The 19,479-nt window shown below is 50.6% G+C and overlaps 1 protein-coding gene across 2 annotated transcripts; it reads left to right on the forward strand.

Moving 5' to 3' along the window:
- The first annotated feature begins 406 nt into the window (after window positions 1–406).
- RUFY4 (RUN and FYVE domain containing 4) lies at window positions 407–19,113 on the forward strand. 2 transcript variants are annotated; one of them, XM_042950117.1, is made up of 13 exons: window positions 407–490; window positions 1,233–1,381; window positions 1,511–1,617; window positions 3,066–3,191; window positions 3,504–3,610; window positions 3,955–4,098; window positions 4,564–4,627; window positions 5,162–5,302; window positions 5,707–6,336; window positions 7,096–7,202; window positions 12,944–13,090; window positions 17,459–17,569; window positions 18,096–19,113. In XM_042950117.1, exons 2-13 carry the CDS (start codon window positions 1,342–1,344, stop codon window positions 18,199–18,201), a joined length of 1,830 nt encoding a protein of 609 aa, XP_042806051.1. In that variant the 5' UTR covers window positions 407–490; window positions 1,233–1,341; the 3' UTR covers window positions 18,202–19,113. The 2 variants fall into 2 exon arrangements, with proteins under 2 accessions (XP_042806051.1, XP_042806050.1); XM_042950116.1 differs by lacking the exons at window positions 17,459–17,569; window positions 18,096–19,113 and adding an exon at window positions 12,500–12,660 and having other exon boundaries at window positions 12,944–14,305.
- The last annotated feature ends 366 nt before the right edge of the window (window positions 19,114–19,479 follow it).

The following is a 19,479-nucleotide window of genomic DNA, read 5'->3' on the forward strand; positions in this document are numbered from 1 at the left end:
TGGAGTTCAAAGTGGATCTTTGATCTTCCAAAGTGGATCTTCCAAAGTGGAAGGGGGTGCAGAAACCCTCAGTCCACCCCCTTGGTCTATAGATGGGGAAACCGAGGCCCAGGGAAAGCAAATGATGAGCCTAAGGCCACACAGTGAGTTAGTAGCAGGGTCAGGATGAAGACCCGGGGCTCTCAACGTCCAGCTCAGTGTTTCCTGAGCACCATCTCCACCCTCCACCCTCGTCTACCTTTGTTTCCCTCCCCTTCTCCCTCCACTGTGTCCCCTGTTTCTTTACTCCTACCCACACCCCCGAATTCCAGCAACTGTGGTCTGAGAGACAGGACCCCTGGGGTTTCCCATGACTGGTCTTTATTCCAGGTGACATCAGGATAAGCCACTGGCCCCCAGCGGCCACAGTATTCCTCTCTGAGCCCCAGGACCCACGGGGGAAGAAAGGCTGTGATCCCCCGGCGGGGGAGAACCACAGGATTAAAACCAGGTGCCCTGCCCCCCACACACACCCAGCATCCTGGCCCAGTCCCAGCTCTAGGGCCTCATTTTACTTCCGCCTCCCTTTCCTCAAACAACACACATTTTCCACTCAGCTGGGGGCCAGGAAAGGATGAATGTGCGCCTCAAGGATGATGACTGCTCTGGCAAGACTCCCTGTGGCAGAGAGGGGTGACCTTCCCTCAGCCCAGTGTCCTCATGGCGTGAGCCCTCGCAGGGCCGCTCACATCAGGTTGCCCTGTGTGTGGACACTCAGACCTGAGTTCAAACTCTAGCTTCTCCACTTAGGGCCTGGGTAGCTCAGTCAGTTAAGCTTCCAACTCTTGATAGCGGCTCAGGTCATGATCTCGCAGTTGTGATCTCACAGTCATGAGATCGAGCCCCGAGTCCAGCTCCGAGCTGGGCATAGAGGCTGCTTGAGATTCTCTCCCTCTGCCCCTCCTCCACTCACGCTTTCTCTCCCTCCATTTCTCTCTCTCTCTCTCTCTCTCTCAAAATAAACATTAAAAAAATTTTTCATGGAGTTAATGACCTCCTAGGTTATTATGGGGACTGAACAAGACAAAGATGTCAGGCACAGAACATAGGGCCTAGCACCCAGGAACTGCTCCCCTGGTGTTGTGGGGCCCATACCATCCCCTTCCCATGCTGGCCTACGAGGAAGAGCCGAAGTGTCTATCCTACCAGTTGACTCACTGTGTGACTCAAGATATTTCCCATTCCTGGCCTAGGCTCTGATTCTTCCTCTGTATAAGGAGACCACTGGGCAGCTGAGCCCGGAGGCTCCTGCCTGGACTGACCCTGCAGAGCCACAAAGAATCACATCATTTTGAAATACTCATGGCAGAGGAAGGGGCCATCCTCACCAGGAACCTGAAAGGTGAGTGTGTCCTGAGAGATTTTCTGGGATTGAGTTGGGAGAGAGGTGAGGGCTCTTGGGAGCCCCTCCGTCAGAGCCCTCACTACCTAGTGCCTGATGTCCACCATCCCCCCGCCCCCGCCCCTGCAGCTGCTGTCTCCGCCATCCTCCAGGGCTACCCTGGCGGGCAGCCTCCAGTGACAGATGCCAGCGCTGAGCTGCACAGACTCTGTGGCTGCCTGGAGCTGCTGCTACAGGTGACCCCCCGCCCCGCCCCCTTCCCACCCCGCTCTCTCCAGGCCCAGGTCACCAGCAGGGATTTCCCAGATACTCAGGAAGAGCCACTGGCCGCCTCAGCACCCTCAGAGTCAGCAAGCCCTTCCCGACATCTAATCTCACCCTTGGAGGTTGACATTGCAGGCGGGGGCACGAGGTGGACAGGAGGCTGGGGCAGGGGTAGGGCAGCCACCTTTCTCTGAGGACTGAAGTCTCAGAGCTGAGATGTCCTAGGGCTGGACCCTTCTGCTGCTGGCGCTTTTGTTGAGCACTTACCAAGGGCCGGGCAAAGCCCTTCTCTTGCCCCACTTATTAAATTCTCATTCTTTTCTTTTTAAATGTTTATTTACTTATTTTTGAGAGAGAGAGAGAGAGGGAGAGAGACCACATGCACACAAGTAGGGGAGGGGCAGAGAGAGAGAGAGGGAGACAGAATCCGAAGCAGGCTCCAGGCTCTGAGCTGTCAGCGCAGAGCCCGACGCGGGGCTTGAACCCACAAACTGTGAGATCATGACCTGAGCCGAAGGAGGATGCTTAACCGACTGGGCCACCCAGGTGCCCCTTAAATTCTCATTCTAACCCCCTGAGGTGCTGAATGACCTTACCAGCCCCACATACGCACACATACCCTTCCTACTTCTCTGCGTGTTATGCCCATGTGTGTGGTGTGAGTGTACATGTGAGGTTGGTAGGATGCATGTGTGAATCTTCTGCCAGTCTACCCCCATCATTTGCTGCATTCCATTCACACTGACCTCCTTGATCTTCCGAAAGCATGCACCTACCTCAGGGCCTTTGCACTTGCCCTCTGCCTGGAATGCTCTCCCCCAGAAATCTGAATGGCACAATTTCTCATTTCCTTTGGATTTGGACTTTGAATAGTATCGCCTCAGTGAGGCTCTCTCTAGCCACCCTAATACAATTTTTTAAAACTTACACACACGTACACACCACGCGCTCACAGACATCACACACCCCGCACACATCTCACACACACACCACATACACACACGGGTGCACATACCACGTGCTTTCTATTCTCTTTCCCTGCTCTATTTTTCTCCTTAGCAGTCAGCACCATCTAACATCCTATATGTTCTACTTACTCTGCACATTGTCTGTCTCCACTACCAAGGTATAAGCTCATGAGGTCAGTTTGCTCACTGCTGTATTCCCAGGGCACAGAGCAAACCCTGACGCATAGTAAGTGCTCAGTAAGTATTACTGGAATGAATGAATGAGAATACCAAAGGCTCAGAGAGGTCCTGCACCTTGAGCGTGGTCACACAGCCTTTGAGGGCAGAGCCAGCCCCTGAAGCCAGGTCTGTCTGCAGTAGCCCCTTCCCCTCCATTCTCAGCGTGCTGGAATGCAAGGTGGGTTCCAGGAGGAAACATTTCCATGCTTTCCTTTCCCTGGTCTTGCTCCCAGTTTGACCAGAAAGAGCAGAAGAGCCTCCTGAGGCCTCGGAAGGATTACTGGGACTTCCTCTGCTCTGGCCTACGGCAACAGCGGGGCAGCACGGAGCCGGCCCGCTTCGTCTGCTCACAGGACAAGGTATCCAGAGCCAGCTGGCAGGGAGACTGGCCTCAGCATGAGGGGGTCCCGCCACCAGGCCCTTGATGGGGATGGCCTCCGGGAGCCCCTTTCTCACCCATCCCCACTCCACTGACCACAGACCCCTCACCCGGCCCTCATGTCTCATTAGCCCTGCCCTCAGCAGCCCTCCAGCCACCCCTTTCATTCCCAAACAACACAAGTCCCCATCCTGTCTCTCTGTCCTGGCCGAGTTCCCTCTGATCTAATACCACACCACGCCCCCACCTCCCCACCTCTTCCCCACCATTTCGCCCCCTATGCACTCTGCAGTTGAAGACTTCTCTAGCAAAAGGCCGTGCCTTCATCCGCTTCTGCCTAGCCCACGGACAGCTGGCCGAGTCCCTGCAGCTCTGCCTTCTGAACCCCGAGCTCACCAGGTGGGGCTGTTGGGACATGATCCTACTGACACCCTCTGAGTCTACTGTCTGTCCCTTGTGAAAGATGCCTCTTTGCCCCCCAGATGGATGGATTAATATCAAGGACAACTAAAATGACAGCCATGAGGGAAAAGTCCAGGAAGAAAGGGCAGAGGGGGCGTCAGAACCCAGGAGTCCTGGTAGCACCATGATGCTTAAGCCTCTTGCTCCCCAAGGGCCACAGCACTGCTTGGGGAACCATCCCATGGTGGTGTATAGCAGAGGAAGATCCCCTGGGGGCGGGGGCGGCCACAGCACCAAGGCCAAGTACCAAAGGCCAAGTCTGCTGATTACCGATAACACAGGGAATGGTATGGCCCCCGGAGCCCTCTGGTGTGCCCTGAACTCCGGGAAGACCTCTTGGATTCTCTCTATGCTCTCAATGGAGTGACCTTCGACTTGAACCTGCGGTGGCCGGACCTAGATGAAGCCTGGCCCATGTTCTCAGAGTGAGTGCGTCTAGCTTGAAGGGAAGCCTCTCTTCAGTGCCTTCCTGCCATTTTACCACCACGCATCCCAAGCAAGCTCCAAACTCAGCCTCCGGTCCCATCAGTTCTTCCCTCCTTGCTGTCTGAGCCTCTGATTCTCCACCTCCCCAGACTTCTATTTTCCCGGCACGATCTGTCCTGTCACATGATGCTGCATAGACTGCACACTCACTAAAGAGTCGTTGGATGGTTGGGGTGGAGGGTTAGAAGGACGAGCGCATGGTGGCTGTTAGGACGAGTGGTGGGCAAGGCTCGTGGATGGATGGAGAGGGGGATGCACACATGAGGATGGAAGGGTGGGAAGGTGGGAAGGCGGGAGCGGAAGTGAAATGAGTGGGTGGGTGGAAAGATGGGATGTCCTGCCGCTGAGCACCACGACCACTGCTGGAGAGAGGCCCGTGGTCCCCCTGCCACCTTCCCTTGCAGGTCCTGCTGCCCCAGCCGGACCCAGGGAAGAAGACCCAGAAAGACCAAAGACTCCCCAAAGCAGGTGCCTCTGCCCAACTTCATTCTGATTTGCCTCTTCTCCGTCTCTGCTGGGCCCCACAGGATGGGTAGTAGCTGAGGAGACAGACAGAGAGGCCGGCATGTAGACCTGGGGACTGGGTAGCCACAGGACAAGAAAGGGCTCGTAGTCCTACGGTGGTGAGGATATCAGGGAGAGAGGAGGGCCACTGGCACCATCTGCGGGAGCCATGGGGCCCAGGAGAGGAGGCAGCGGTGGGGAGGGTAACCGGAAGCGTGTAGGATGCACATCAAGGAAACAACCACCGTTGGACAGTTTGCAAACGTCTCAGTTCATTCAGTTGGAGACATTGAAGAGTCAGGTTTCTGGGTTCAAATCCCAGCTCTGGCCCTAATAACCAAGGCCCTTGGCAAGGTACTTGCCCTGCCTTGCAGGGTGATTGTGAGGAAGTGTAGAGACAGCCTGCGTGTAGCACAGAGCAAGGCCCCTGGCCACGTGCTCCGTAAGTGGTAGCTCATGGCCATTGTCATTCCCCAATCTCACTCTCCACTCCACCAGCCTCCTAGCACCAGGTACGGATATCGTGAGGACTCAGCCTGTGCCCAGAAGGGGGAACACACTGCAACACCACCTGTTAAGTGCGGTGATGCAGCCATGCACCGAGGAACAGGGGAGCCTGGAGACGGCTTCTCAGGAGAGGTGACCCTTAGCTGCTGTCGGTCTGTTTAAGCTTTCACCACAACTCTACAAGGCAGGCGTTATTATTCCCATTTTACAGACAAGAAAACTGAAACCCAGAGAATTTCAGGGGGCAGGGTCAGAGGAGAGGGTGGGAAGTAGAAACCAGATCACTGCAGAAGACGCAGGGGAGGCAGGGAGGGGGGGACAGAAAAGAGCACTGAGGAGCACTACTGCTCCCTGACCAGGATCAAAGCTGGGGCCTCCCCTCCACCTGGGGCGATGTTAACATTCTGATTCCTGGGCCCTGAATCAATATTCCTTTAGATTTAGTAAGTTCCTTGGATTAGGTCTGTGGCCTCTCTCACCCACCTGGTTGGCAAATTGGTGCTGAGAGCAGTGATGGCTTTGGGGCTTCTCTGCAGATCTCAGCCACACGTGGAAACCCCACAGCAGTCCAGCCAGAGGAGCTAGACACTAGCCAAACCAGCTGTCTGCAAGATGCACCCAGGGAAGACTGGTTAGCCGGACTCCCCAGGTCCCAGCAACAAAGGCACCTTCCTCCCTTTTTGGAAAAGAAAAGAGAAGATCCCAGGAGCCTCGGGTCCTCCCAGGGCATGTGGGAACCAGCAGGGGAGGAACTTCAGCAAGCCCAGGAGAAAGGAGCCCCAAGAACTGGGATCTGCCTGGAGATTTCAACACCCAGCATCCAGGGACAGGGAGAGGGGTCTGAGGGGGCTCCAAAGGAGGTGACAGGCACAGAGGCCAAGGGCAGAAGGATTCTTCCCAGTGCGGAGGGGACTCATGAAAGGGGAGCAGAGCGGGGTCATGTCCGTGGGCTACTGGCCTCCAGCCCTACAGGGACAATAGAGGACACAATGTCAGGGAACCAGCAGGAGTGGGAGGTGCCTAGCATTCCAGGGGAGCCCCGGGTCCTTTGGGGCCTGGGAACAAAGGAAGACTTCACCCCAGAGAAACCACAAGAGGAAACAGGAGAGACCAGTGTGACCAGGAGGAAGGAGCAAGCAGAAGTGGCCTTGCAGGATGTGGTCAAGGTGAGAGCAGTTGAGCTCTGTACCTGTCTCCTTTCCCCTCTCTAACCTGGCCCCCAGGTGGGAGTCTTCAGTGGTCCGGGGGGAGGGGTGCGTTCCAGCCCACAGAAAATTCTGACTGGTCTGCACAGGGTTATTATTCTCTGAGAAGGTCTTCTTCAGGTCACCACAGTCCCTGCCTCTCCCTACGGCCTCACTGCAAGCCCACTTTATTCACCAGTACTACCTGCCTGGCTCCTGCAGGCCCTGGAGTCTAAGACCCCCCCCTCCCCCAACAGTTCTTTGGGGGCAATGACAGGTTCTCAAGTTCGGTAGCCCTCATTATTGGCGGATTTCCCACCAATGTCTAAGTTCTGCTGTTGCACATCCCACCAAGCAGCTCTGGTTGTAGATGTTTCTCCTGGAGATCCCCAAGATCAATTTCAAGCCTTCCTTCCGCCTTCTTTGTATCCTTGAGCTCTGTAACTTTCATCCTTCAGCAAAGGAAGAAATCTTTCACCTGTTCCTCTGTCTCTCATTTTCCTGTTCCTGTTGCACAGTCCCCTCTCACTCTCTTGAATTGTGATCATCATCCTCTCCCAGGGGCAGTCAGAGCCGGGCTTCTCAGCTCCCAGTGCTGTCCTCAGTCCAGCCCTCCACCCAAGGGCTATCTCGCATGGCCCTGGGGTCTCATGGGGATGTTTGTCAGGTCACACCCGGGGCTGGGATCTCTGCCCTCCTCCTCCAGCTTCCCTTTCCTTTCCTTTACCTCCCACCCCCAAGAGCCTGAGACGTGGGCTCCGGAAGACCGAGGAGCGGGCGCAGCACCAGGAGCAGCTGCTGAAGGAGAAGGAAGGGGAGCTGCGGACACTACAGGAGCGGCTCAGCAGGTAACCTTGGCAACCTTGGCAACTGCTGCCAGGTGGGCAGCAGAGGCCAGCAGGACAGGAGGCACCCCCCCGGCGCCCGCTCACCTTCATGGTCACACCAGCAAGAGGCTTCTGAGCGTCTCTGGTACATCAGGCCCTGTGCTGGGCACAGCTTTGGGACACTGAGGCATTCAGGGCACTACTCCTGGGGCTCCTGGAGGAGCTCCCACCAACCCCTCCCCTCCCCTTGGCAGACCCTCCCTCACTGGCCTTCCCAACAGCCTGCAGGAGGGGTGCATGCCTCCTGTCCCTCCCTCCCCTCCCACACTCACCTTTATCTCTCTGCTGCCTCTTCCACTGCCATTCCCCTCTCTCCCAGTCTCCCTCCCTGCCCCTCCACACTCCTGCCCCTTCAGTGTCCACCTTTCCTCTGGTCCTCTGTCTCTCATTTTCCTGTTCCCTGTTGCACAGTCTTCTTTCACTCTCTTAATGCATAATCATCATCATAACTATCATGTACTGAGCGTTTACTATGTCCCTGGCACTGTTCTAGGCATTTCCTCCCAACACACTTATAAGATAAGTTCTCTAAGAATTTCCATTGTATAGATAGGAAAACTGAGGCTCAAAGGTGCCACACAATTCACCCAGTGTCACTAGTGGAGAAGCTGAGGTCTACACCCTGGTAGATGATTCCAGAACCTGTGGGCTTAAACACGGGCCCTCCGCCAATATTTTGTGTGCCTGTATTTATTTCATTCTGCCTCCCCCTCAGCTACTCTCACCTCCACCTTCTCCAACTTCCTGTCATTACATTAACCGCAAGGGCCCAGAGAACACTTTCTCAGTGTCCGAGTTTCTCTTTCATCATTTTAAAAAATACCTCTGCTATGCAAAGATCTTCCTTGGTCTGACTTGGTCTCTCTGTCCCTCTCTCCCTTAGCTCTGTGTGCCCCAGTCAGTTCACCTGCCCCTGACTCTTGCACATGGCTGACACCTGCCCCAGGGCCAGAGGCACCAGCCTGAACCCCATCAGAGCCTGGGTAGCTGTGATTCAGACTGAATCATGGAGTGGTTTACTGAGTCTCTGTTTCAAAGGCTGAGAGACACTACAGGCCCAGAAACCAACCCAAAAAGGCCCCCAGGGGCTCCTCCCACCAGACACTCAGCTGAGCCTGGCAGTTTGGTCAGCAAGGATTCCCATGATTCAGGCCCTAGGTGAATGCAGAGGCCTTGCCCACCCAGGGGCCTTCTCTGGGAATCAAGACAGGCTGGGGGAAGCAGCTGGGAGGCTCCAAGGAGACAACCAGGCCCAGGCTGCTCCCTCATCTGGGGGAGCCCCTGTCTCACAGCCGATTATTCTTCACTTGTCATCCAGTCCGTTATCCACAGACCCTCAGAGCTGCTCCAGGCCTGTTCTGTGTGCCAGAAATCCTCTTGCGGACAAAACAGACCAAACGCCTGTCCTTGTGGAGCTTACCTTCTAGTGCAGAAAGCAATCTGTAAACACGATAAGCAGGTTAATTACGTAGAATGTCAGAGGTGACGAGTTCTAGGAAGATTAAAATAAAGCAGCAAATGGGAGCGTCAGGGGTGATATTAAATGAGGCGACACAGCCAGGGAAGGCCTCCCTGAAAAAGTAATATTTGAGTTAAAAACTTGAAGCAAATGAGGAATGGGCTGTTTGGGCATGTGGTAGAACATTCCAGGCAGAGGAAGAGCAAGAGCAAGGGCCCTGAGGCAGAAATGGGCATGGCAGGTCCTAGGAACATCATGGAGGTTCAGGGGAGTAGAGGAGGGAGAGGAGGTAGGGGGAGGTCAGTTGGGTAATAGGAGACCCTCACAGGTCATCAAAAGGACCTTGGCATTGACTCAGAGTGAGATAGGAGCCACTGAGAGTTCACAGCAGAGGGGGAGATGTGACTATGTGCTTTAAGGTTAAGTAGGTTTGCATTTTTTTTAACAGTTCAGTGGGTTTTAGTGTATTCATGAAATTGTGCATCGATCACCACAATCAGTTTTAGGACATTTTAATCAGCCCAAAGAGAAACCCTGTACCATTAGCATCCACTGCCCACTTCCTCCCAACCCCCCCCCCCCAGCCCTAGGCAACTGCTGATTTGTCCCCATAGATGTGCCTATTCTGGACTGATCTGTGCTTTCAAGGGCTCGAGCCCGCTGCTCTGTGGAGCTAGTCTGTAAGGAACCAAGGTGGAAGCAGGGAGAGCGATGAGGAAGGGGAGGGCAGGGGAGTGCCTCTGAATGCTCTCCGGTCGTGGAGGTGCAGAGAAGCTGCGAGATTCTGGATTCACCGGGGCTTCCTGGGGGGAGAGGGAAAGACAGAGTCAGGAGTGACTCATTTTCCAGCCTGACCAGCTGGAAAGCTAGAGTCACAGCTGACAGTGTGCTGTGGCAGGGCTCGCTTGTGGGGAAAGTTCAGGAGTTGAGGGGAGAGCATGCCAAGTGTGAGACACCCCTTAGGCATGCCAGTGGAGCTGTTGAGCAGACAGCTGAGTGTGGAGCTCAGAGAAGCCTGGGCTGGGGATCTGCGGGAGAGTCGTCAGAATGCAGATAGCAGGACGGAAGCTCCCGTGGCCAGGAGGGATCCTCCTGGCATCCAGGGACTCAGGAGGAACACATCACTCCAGGGAAAAGGGGCCACGGGCATCAAGCTGGGGGCGACTGTTTCACTACCGCCGGATTGAAGTGCCAGGGAGCCCACTCGGTCAGCAGATAGTATATTATGACTCTCCTGCGGCCATGAGCATGGTGACAGCAGTGAATAGAACAGTCAGTGTCTGCTCTCACAGACCTGGGGACACAGACACTAGATCAACAAATAGGAATAGGATGTCAGGTAGTCATGGGCGCTGTTAAAAAAAAAATCAGTCCAGGAAAGGGGACAGAGACAGGAGATTCACCTAGATTTAGAGTCACGGGGTTCCTCTCTGAGGAGGTGACAGTTGAGGAGAAACCCCAGCCACTGGGAAAATGACTGTGCAAAGACCGTGGGAGGAGTGCTCCAGGCAGGAACGCCAGCAAAGGCAAAATCCCAGAAGTGCACTTGTAATCAAGCAAGCCCATGTGGCTGGAGTGGACAGACTCCCTGTGCTATGGAAGGCTGGAACAGTCTTGAGCAGGAAGTGGAGAGCCCCGTGGGTTTCAGGACTACTATGTCTGTTGGTGTGGAGAATAGACAGAAGGTGGGCAGCATAGAGCCAGTTGGGCACAGAGCCCCAGGCTGGACACATAGGGAAGACACAGTGGGCCAGCTAAGCCTGGCCTCAGGCCTTAGCAGACCAACCAGGGGCTATGAAAACACAGTTAGAACCGAGCTATGGGGCACCTAGTACCCACTTCCTAGCTTTCTGGCTGTGGCACCTTGAGAAATTGGCCTTCCCTCTCTGGCCTCTGGTCCTTGATTTGCAAAAGGAGACAGTTGGATCTCTAAAGTTCCTCCTTCCAGCTCAGATGCGCTGTGGGACCATCTTTCCAAGTAGGTAGGTTTCCTCTGCCCCTGGATAAGACCTCAAAGCAAAAGTGATTAGGGCAAGTGTAAGTGGAAGGTCCTCAGACAGAATTAGGCAGACATCACACTTCTCCCCACGCCGCCCCCCATTGAGCTCCTTTGGGGCACACCAGGGGCTCATGAGGATCTATCCCTTGCTCCCACCTGCTGCCTACTCAGCACTTGTGCCATAAACCACTGGTGACCGGGCCCTGCACGGACAAAAGTATGGGGAGGCCAGTTGGGGAGGCCAATAGAGCTTATGGCTCAACAGGCCTGCGTCCAGATTTCTTCTCCCTCCACATATCAAACAGTGTGACCCTGGGCAAGTGTTATTTCCTCTCTGAAGCTCTATTTTCTTTCCTGTAAAATTATGACCATATCACCTGTCTGCCATATTTGTGAAAATTAAATGAAATAGGGCATAAAGCACTAAGCTCGGGGGCTGGCGTGTAACAGGTGCTCTAGACTTTAATTCCTCCCGTGTCCTCTCCTGCACCAGGAGTGTCTGTCAGCCCCTGCTGGAAATACTTCAGTGGCTTCCCATTGCACTGAGGTTCAAGTCCACTCCTCCTGGGGCCAGTGAGGGAGAGAGCCCTGCCCCTTTCCACCTCATCTCTTGCCTACCCCCACCTCCTGCAACTTCATGGTATCCCAGCTTCCCTAGTCTTCTTTCAGTTCCTCAAACAAGCAAGTTCTTGCCAACTTGCAGACCTTTCCATGTGACCTTCGCTGGCTCTGCTTGGCTGACTTCTCATCTCTTACATCTGCTTAAAGGTCACCTTGTCTAAGAAGCCTTTCGTGAACACCCTCTCAAGCCTCTATCCGCCCCTCATTTATCTCCGTCACACACTTAGCTTAATTATGCTATTGGTTTATCACTTCTTTTGAGCACTGTCCCCAACACACTATAAGCTCCACCAGGAGCCGTAGGCACTGCTGTATTCCTGGCACCTCAAACAGCCATTGGCACACAGATGGTGCTTAATAAGTGTTCCCTCCCACCTCAAAGACACACACTAACCACGGGTTTCACATTGGGACCTGCACTGGCCACACCAAAGGCCCTGGGATCAGTGTGCAAGTAAACTAGCTCAGGAAAATCAAATACCAATATTAAGAAACAAGGACACTGAAGGCCAAGATGTTCATTAAAATAAATACAGCCCTGGTCCAGTGCCCAAACACAAGAACACCCTTCCTTAAAGCTGCAGGGACTGGTCTTTTTGGAATTATGGTGGATCTCTGTTGTCAGTTTGACTTTACAGCCTACCCAGCTTTCTTCTCTGAGGTGTGCTACACGGCAGTGTTGTAAAAATTCATAATTCAGTTCATTGGCAAGCCTCCTGCGAGCCTCAAACACACTGAAAGCCAGGGGTGTGGCCGTGCATGCGTGTGCGTGCGCACACACACCCCCCCCACACACACACCCTGAGGTCACGGGATGTGCACCCACCTTTGCAACACCCTCCTCATCTGAGTGATGGAGGGCGGGGCTGGGACTTTCTTATTTCTAGTGCAGTAGACTTCTTGGAACCTTCTAAGAAGCCACCAAAGACAAAAAAAAGAGGCAAGAATAGAGCTGAGGAGATTCTAAGCCCAAACTGAAACAAAAATTTAAGGAAGCCATATGTTTAACATTATTTTCTTAATTGAAAAGACAATGTACCATAATTTTTCAAAATATTTTAAAACCTAAAAATATCCCCCTAAGTCCTACACCAGTTACCCCACTCCCAAACCAACTGTTGTTCTCAGCTGGGCAAAGCCCATCCAGCCTGGGTTGCCAGATACCCCCCTTCCCTCCAGAGAGCTGCTGCAATTGTGGGCATGCCTTTCAAGAAAATTACATTTTAAGATGGAAATGTTAAAAAAGAAAAGAAAAGAAATACAACCAATGGAGATGTTGGCTCACCTTCTCTAAAGAAACACAGGAGGCTATACCCTGTTTTCATTCCTCTGGACGGTTGGTAAGGAGTCAGCCTATAGATGGCATGCTATCCGTGGTGTTCAGCTTGGTGTGTGGTATGGCGTGTTTTATGTGTGTGTGAGTATGTGTGGCGTGGGAGGGCACGGGGGTATGGAGAATGTATGCAGTGTGTGTGTGTGGAAGGGAGTGTGTGTGTGTGTGTGTGTGTGTGCGCATCAGCTATAGGAGGTACCACCAGCTTCCCCCAGGAGCTCCCTGTCAGGTAGAGGCCCAGCCTAGCTTGGTCACAGATGCTGGGAACTGAGTCTTCCTTCTGTGCCCAGGTGTCAGGAAGAGAGGGCCCGGCTGCAGACAGAGCTGGAGCAGAATCAGCAGGAGGCTGAGAGGAGGGACGCCATGTATGAGAAGGAGCTTGGAGGGCAGCGGGACCTGGTCCACGCCATGAAGATGAGGGTGCTGGAACTGATTCAGTAAGGGTGGACACAGCAGGGCAGGACTGCAGAAGAGGGGATGATATGGGATGTAGAGACTGGGTAATGAAAATTCTACTCCGCTGAGAACTATCGAGCAGAACTTTAATATATGCTAACTCATCTTCTTTTAGCCGCCCCAGCTGTTCTCCTCATATCACAGATGAGGAAACTGAGGGTCAGAGATGCTGACTTGGACACCAAGGACACACTGCATATAAATTGCATGGATTCCTCTAGCTCTAAGGCACGCCACCACTCCAACACACCCCCACATACACACATACCTACTAAGGTTAGGGGAAGGGAAAAGAGCCCATAGATGGAGAAGGATTTGAGAGAAGAAAAAAGGAGGTTAACCAAGAGGTAATCATATGTGCTACCCCTGACTGCCTGGTCGACTTCCTGAGACCACTGGGCCTGTGGGCCATCCCAGGTCAGCTGCCCTAGGTACCAGAGAGCTCACCAGGATGGATTCCAAACCACTAAACCACTGAGCAATGGAGGAGGTGTGTAAAGCCTGGTTTCCGCCCTTCAGTCTAGTAGGGAACTAATGCTATACTTTGACCCAGTTCAGGAAACAGGACAGCATTGGACTTGGGTTTCATTAGAATTGGAGGGTCACTGAGGGATCATCCAGGACTAAATCCTCTTGCAAAAAAATCCAAGTGATATTAAAGATGAGAGAAGGGAGAAGTCAACCTGGAAAGAACAAACAAAGAATTTAAGAATGACCTCCTCTACAGAGCTGTCAATGGGGAGAAAGGGAGATATAAAAAATTAGCCATGTATCTCACAAAAGAATTTAAGGTAGCCAACAATAAAAGACATATACATATGATTGTTAAGAAAAATAGATGAAATGGAAGAGGAAACATTCATACTTTTGAGGGATTAGGATTAGGGTTAAAACTTAGCTCTGAGCATCTTGGCAGAATCAAAAATGGAAACACAGTAAATTGCCTAAATGTCACTATGCATTCCAAGGAAATATACCAGTTCATCAGGAAAGGAAATTTTTTTTCCTGTGTTAAAGAAACTCATCACGAGATCCCAAGATACATAATATAATGTCCCTTGCAGAAGCATCATGGAAAATATGGCCCTAAGCACAAAGTGGGCAGGCAAGCTATAGAGGCTGATTTCTACATCAAGGTGGTAGACAACACATCATCTGCTTTCCATCCTGAGATCTCAGTAGAATGATTGTCAAAATAAATAAATAAATAAATAAATAAATAAATAAATAAAACTTCTAATAGAGAGAAAGGTAGAGGAGCCAACCACAGATAAGAGATTTCAGCTAATTTCCAGAAGCCAGAAAATGGATGAAGAAGTAGAGACTGGATTTAGCCCAAGTTAGAACTTCAGGGACCAGAGACACTAGGAAAACAGACGGCAGAAATGAGATAAGGGACAGTAATCAGGAATATTGACCGATAAAGTCATTGGAAAGATCAGTGTATATCCCCTGCTTTCAGCCTGCTTCCCCAACTTCAGAATATCAACCCTGAGGGGTCTATCTCCCAGGCAAATAATTAAAACTTCCTTCTCTAAGCAAAGTTAAATGTCCCAAATAAACAACAGTGTGTTCTGGCATTTGACAGTCTGATGTGGCAGTTAGCTTCCTGCCCCATCCTTCCTAAAGAGAAGCCACAAGTCAACCACCCCTGTCCACTGTTGAAGCTCCAGCAGCTTAAACATGAAATCATGACCATGGATCCTCAGATGTTTGAGAAGAGTCTAGAACATAGAAGCAGAGACAAAGGTAAACAAAAAAGATCGGTCTCCTATGAAACAGGATAATGTGAAAAGTGACCTACAAAAGATGAGAAATGTTCTTGGAAATTAAAAATATCTCTGAAATTTTAACTCGAGGATGGGAAAAGGAAGAGGAGGCTATCTCTCAAAATGTAGAATAAAAGGCATAAAAAGATGGAATACATGAAAGAGATAGTTAGAAACATAAAGAATCATTCCAGGAGATTCACTATCTCACTATCTCTTCTCCAACTGATAAGAATTCAAAAAAAAAAAAAAAAGAGAGAGAGAGAGAGAGAGAATATAAGATAAAAGTATGCGAGACTTTCCAGGCTCTAATGGTTGCAGATCTTCAGATGTAAAGATTTCACTGAGTGACCAGCACAATAAGTGAAAGGGAGCAAAACCCACATTGAGATACACTGTTGTGAAATCGCCATAAAACAAAGATGAGGACAATATACTCAAAGACACGTCACCTATAAAGGAAGTAGGACACAGAAAAACATGTTAAGAATCAATGGTGCAATACTTTCAAGTTCTGAGGAAAGCTAACTTTTGCCCTAGAATTCTAGATCCAGCCAAACTATAAAACAACTAGAGAAGGTGATATGGGAAAAGACATTTTTCAGAAAGACAGGTTATAGAAAATTTACCTCCCACAGGGCCCTTCTTGGGAAGTTAATTAAGGATGTGCTTCGGAAAAACAAGGAAGTAAGCTTGGCTTACCAAGAAAGGAGAAGATGTGGAATTCAGGAAACAGTAGCTCTAGCCCGGGAGAGAAGAAAAGGGAATTTCCAAGATGACAAGTGGCTGTCAAACCCAAGGAGCAGTACATCCAGGCTGAAACAGAAGTACTGAGGAGGCAGGTCTCAGGGCAAAAAGAGAATCAATGCCATACCTGATATGATGAAGAATTTGTTGAGGAGAGGGAACAATTAGACTGTGTTAAAGGCAAGTCATGCAAGGACTTTGCAAGGAGCAAAGAAAGGCAATTAAAAAGTCCTGGAAAAACAAAAAATTTCCAAGGAAATGTTTAGAACACATCTTAGCTCTCCTTGAAGCAATATGCTTATATATTTTCTAATAATATAAATACTATTTATTGGTTTTTTCAATGTTAGAATCAACCTAAAGACAAAGCACAGTAAACAATTGTAATTATAGAACAAATGTAAATGTTATTACCTAAACAACATTAAGTACACAAAATAGAAGCCAATAGAAATTTCTGTGAAGATGGAAATGTTCTATACTCGCCCTGTCCAATACAGCAGCTACCAGTCACATGTAGTGACCGAGTACCTCAAATGTGTCTGATGTGACTGAGGAACTGAAGTTCTAATTTTAGTTAATTTTAGTTAAATGAAATATAAAGTTAAGTAGCCCCATGTGGCTAGTGGCTACCATATTGGACATAGCAGGAATAGATAACGAGTAGGAGGTGGATGAAGGAGGCCAACCGAAGAGGAAGTGATGCTGGTATCATCATACTACAGAATGGCAGTCAGGATGCTATCTGTGCTTCACAGAATGAGTGAGAAATAAATGTGTGAGTATATTCTGTAAAACTACAGTAGTAATAGAGGAACCAAAAATAGGGATATAGCCGCATGGGGAGGAAGGAGGTGGAGTTAGTGGGGATGGTAATAAACAAGCTAAGTCCTCTGACATCAAGGTAAGGAGCTCTGTAGATGTTCTCTCTTGACATATCAAAAAAAAGAGGATATGAGCATATTACTTAAGTGTGGAAGTAATATCAAAGAGAAAAAGCGACAAGTGTAAGAGGTGGTTTGCCATTGAGAATGGAAGGAGTAGGGAGGGTGTCTATTTCCTTTTGATATAAGTTCTTCTGCACTGTTGGATTTTTAAATCGTGTGTATATATCATCTTGATAAAAAAAAAAGACTTTAAACCCACATTCCTAAACATCCTTTAAAAAAAACAACAGTAAAGATAGTTTTGCAGGAGTATAACATACATAAATACAAGGGGGGTTGTATCAAGTGCCAAATAAAAGATAAGGGCATCGTAAGAAACTTATGGGGGCTTCTATGATCAGGGAACACTCCTTGGAGGAGGTGGGATATGAAGGTTCTTAAATAATGGATCAAGGTTGTATTGGGGGAGGGGACTGGGGTGTCACCATCCATCTTCCCAAAGACTGCAGACTCATTCACCTCTTATGTGTGTGTGTGTCTCTCATGATCTCTTCATTTCTTTCCTTCTCTGTCACTATGTCTCTCTCTCCGTCTTTCTCTGTATTTTTCTCTCCTTCTCTGTGTCTCTGTCCCTGACTGTCTCCACATCTTTTTCTCCTGGCCTTTCCCTCTCTCTCTACATTTATCTCCCTATCTACCACTCTGTCTCTGTCTCCCTCTCCAACCCCCTGACTTCCTTTTCTTGTTTCTGTGTGTGTGTATCTCTGTATGACTCTCTCTCTCTCTGTCTCTCTCTCTCTTTCTTGCTCTTCCTTTGGTCTCTGTGTTTCTCTTTCTCCCGGTCTCGGTATCTCTACCTGTGTCATCTCCATCCTCCTGGTGTGTGTGTGTGTGTGTGTGTGTGTGTGTGTGTGTGTGTGTGTCCCCACCTCCATCCACTCATCAGAGAGAAGGATGACCTGTGGCAGAAGGTCCAGCATCTCTCTTCCATGGCCCCCGGATGCTGTGTTGACTGCAGCAAGGTCTTTGGCCGGCTGTCTCGGCGGTACCCATGCAGGTAATGGGAGAGCACAGAATTTTTCCTCTGGGACAGCCCTGCTTCCACCAGCCCACAGCACTCTGCCCTCTCTGGGAAGGGAGGTGTCACAGGAACTGGGCTTTTATGAGAGCCACTTAAAGCTGGCCATTCACTTTACACAACACTTAGCATAGACATGAGCTAGAACAGTGGAAAGGAGTCAGACGAGCAACAGTGTCTGGAGGATGGGACTGTGCCAGCCTTCCAAGAAGAGACTGATTAACAGGCTCCTGGTCTGGGAGAGATCTCCTATACAGAGGAAGCTGCTCCCCTCATCTTCCTCCAGGAACATGGTGGCAGGACCAGCCATGAGAGAGAGGGAGGGGGGCCAGCAGGAGAACCTGTCATTGCCATTTAGAGGACTCTGGAGGGGGTGGGGCACTGGGACGCCCTTTAGGAAAGGGGAGGCCTCCTGAGACACACTGCTCTGATGGGAGATGAGAAACATGCTTCCCTCCCCCAAACACATCCCTGAGCTCCCCACTCTTCCCACCTCTGCTCCTAGGCTCTGCGGAGGCCTGGTTTGCCATGCCTGCTCTGTGGATTACAAGAAGAGAGGGCGCCACTGCCCACCCTGCTCCCAGAAGGGAGCAGCTCAGTTCGACCAATGAGATCACCCAGGAATGGCCACCCACCCCATCCCGTCAGCTCCCTCCCCTCCGCCCTTCCCACCCCTCTGGTCTGACCTATCCTGCCTTCTGGAAGTTGGTGACCTAAGGCGGACAACACTTGTGTGCGCATTCTGTAGTGTGGGAGTGGAAGGACCCAGGCTGGCAGGCAGGAGGCAGGAGGCAGGTTGAAGCCCTGCATCCACCATCCATGAGCTGGGCGACTTGAGAGAGCTCACAGCTGTCTGGGCTTCTTCTGTAAGTGAGGGAGCCGGGCACCATCCTCTCTAAAGTTCCTCCAGGCCCAGAATGTCCTTGACCAAGAAGAAGACCCAGAGACCCTGACATTTCCCACACTCCCACCTCACCCAGCCCACCGCTCACCACACTCAGGAGCATCCTGTCTGCTTTGAAGGTCTGCTTTTGTTGTGTTTTCGTCTTTAACATCTTTCCTGAGTTACTATTGACATTTAACACACTTCACATAAATTGTACAATTTGATGAGTTTTCACTTTAATATATACCCATGACACCATCGCCATACTCAAAATAATGGACATCATTCCCATCATTCCCCAAATTTCTTCATGCCCTTTGTAACCTCTCCCTCCTCCTCCTCTCTCCCCGGCACCCACTTACTTGCTTTCTATCACTGGAGACTAGTTTTCCAGAATTTTATATAAATGGAATCCTAATTTTACACTCTCTATTGTCTGCCTTCAATAGTCCCTTTTTACTATTGAGTAGTATTCCACTGCATGGATATACCACAATTTGTTTACACATGCAACTGTTGCCTGACATTTGGATTATTTCCAGTTTGAGACTGTTACAAATACATTTCCTATAACCATCTGTGTACAAATCTTTGCATAGACGTTTACTTTTTTTTTTTTAAGATTTTTGTTTTTTAAAGTAATCTGTACACCCAATGTGGGGCTTAAATTCACAATTCCAAGATCAAGAGTTGCATGCTCTGTCCACTGAGCCAGCCAGGTGCCCCTAGACCTTTGCTTTTATTTCTCTTGGGTAAATACCTAGGAATGAACTTGCCAGGTCATATGATAAGTATATGTTTAACTTTTAAGAAACTGCTGAGTTGTTCCCAAAAGAGTTGTGTGTTGGCCCCTCCCACCAGCAGTGTGTGGGAGGGCCGGCCGCTTCGCAGAGCATCTGGTTTAGTGGGCAGGAGAGGAGGCTCAGACATGAGGCTTGGGCCTCTCTGTCCTGCCCTTCCAACCACTGTGGTGACTTGGTCAGTCCCCAGTTGTGAGTGCCTG

The sequence above is a fragment of the Panthera leo genome, chromosome C1 (assembly GCF_018350215.1).
Source record: "Panthera leo isolate Ple1 chromosome C1, P.leo_Ple1_pat1.1, whole genome shotgun sequence".
NCBI classification, from domain to species: Eukaryota; Metazoa; Chordata; class Mammalia; order Carnivora; family Felidae; genus Panthera; species Panthera leo.

Coding starts and splice junctions, on each gene's coding strand:
- RUFY4 (XM_042950117.1), top strand. CDS start 1,342: ATGGCAGAGGAAGGGGCCATCCTCACCAGGAACCTGAAAG. Junction 3,192..3,503: donor TCGTCTGCTCACAGGACAAG/GTATCCAGAGCC, acceptor TGCACTCTGCAG/TTGAAGACTTCTCTAGCAAA. Junction 17,570..18,095: donor TCTCGGCGGTACCCATGCAG/GTAATGGGAGAG, acceptor CTCTGCTCCTAG/GCTCTGCGGAGGCCTGGTTT.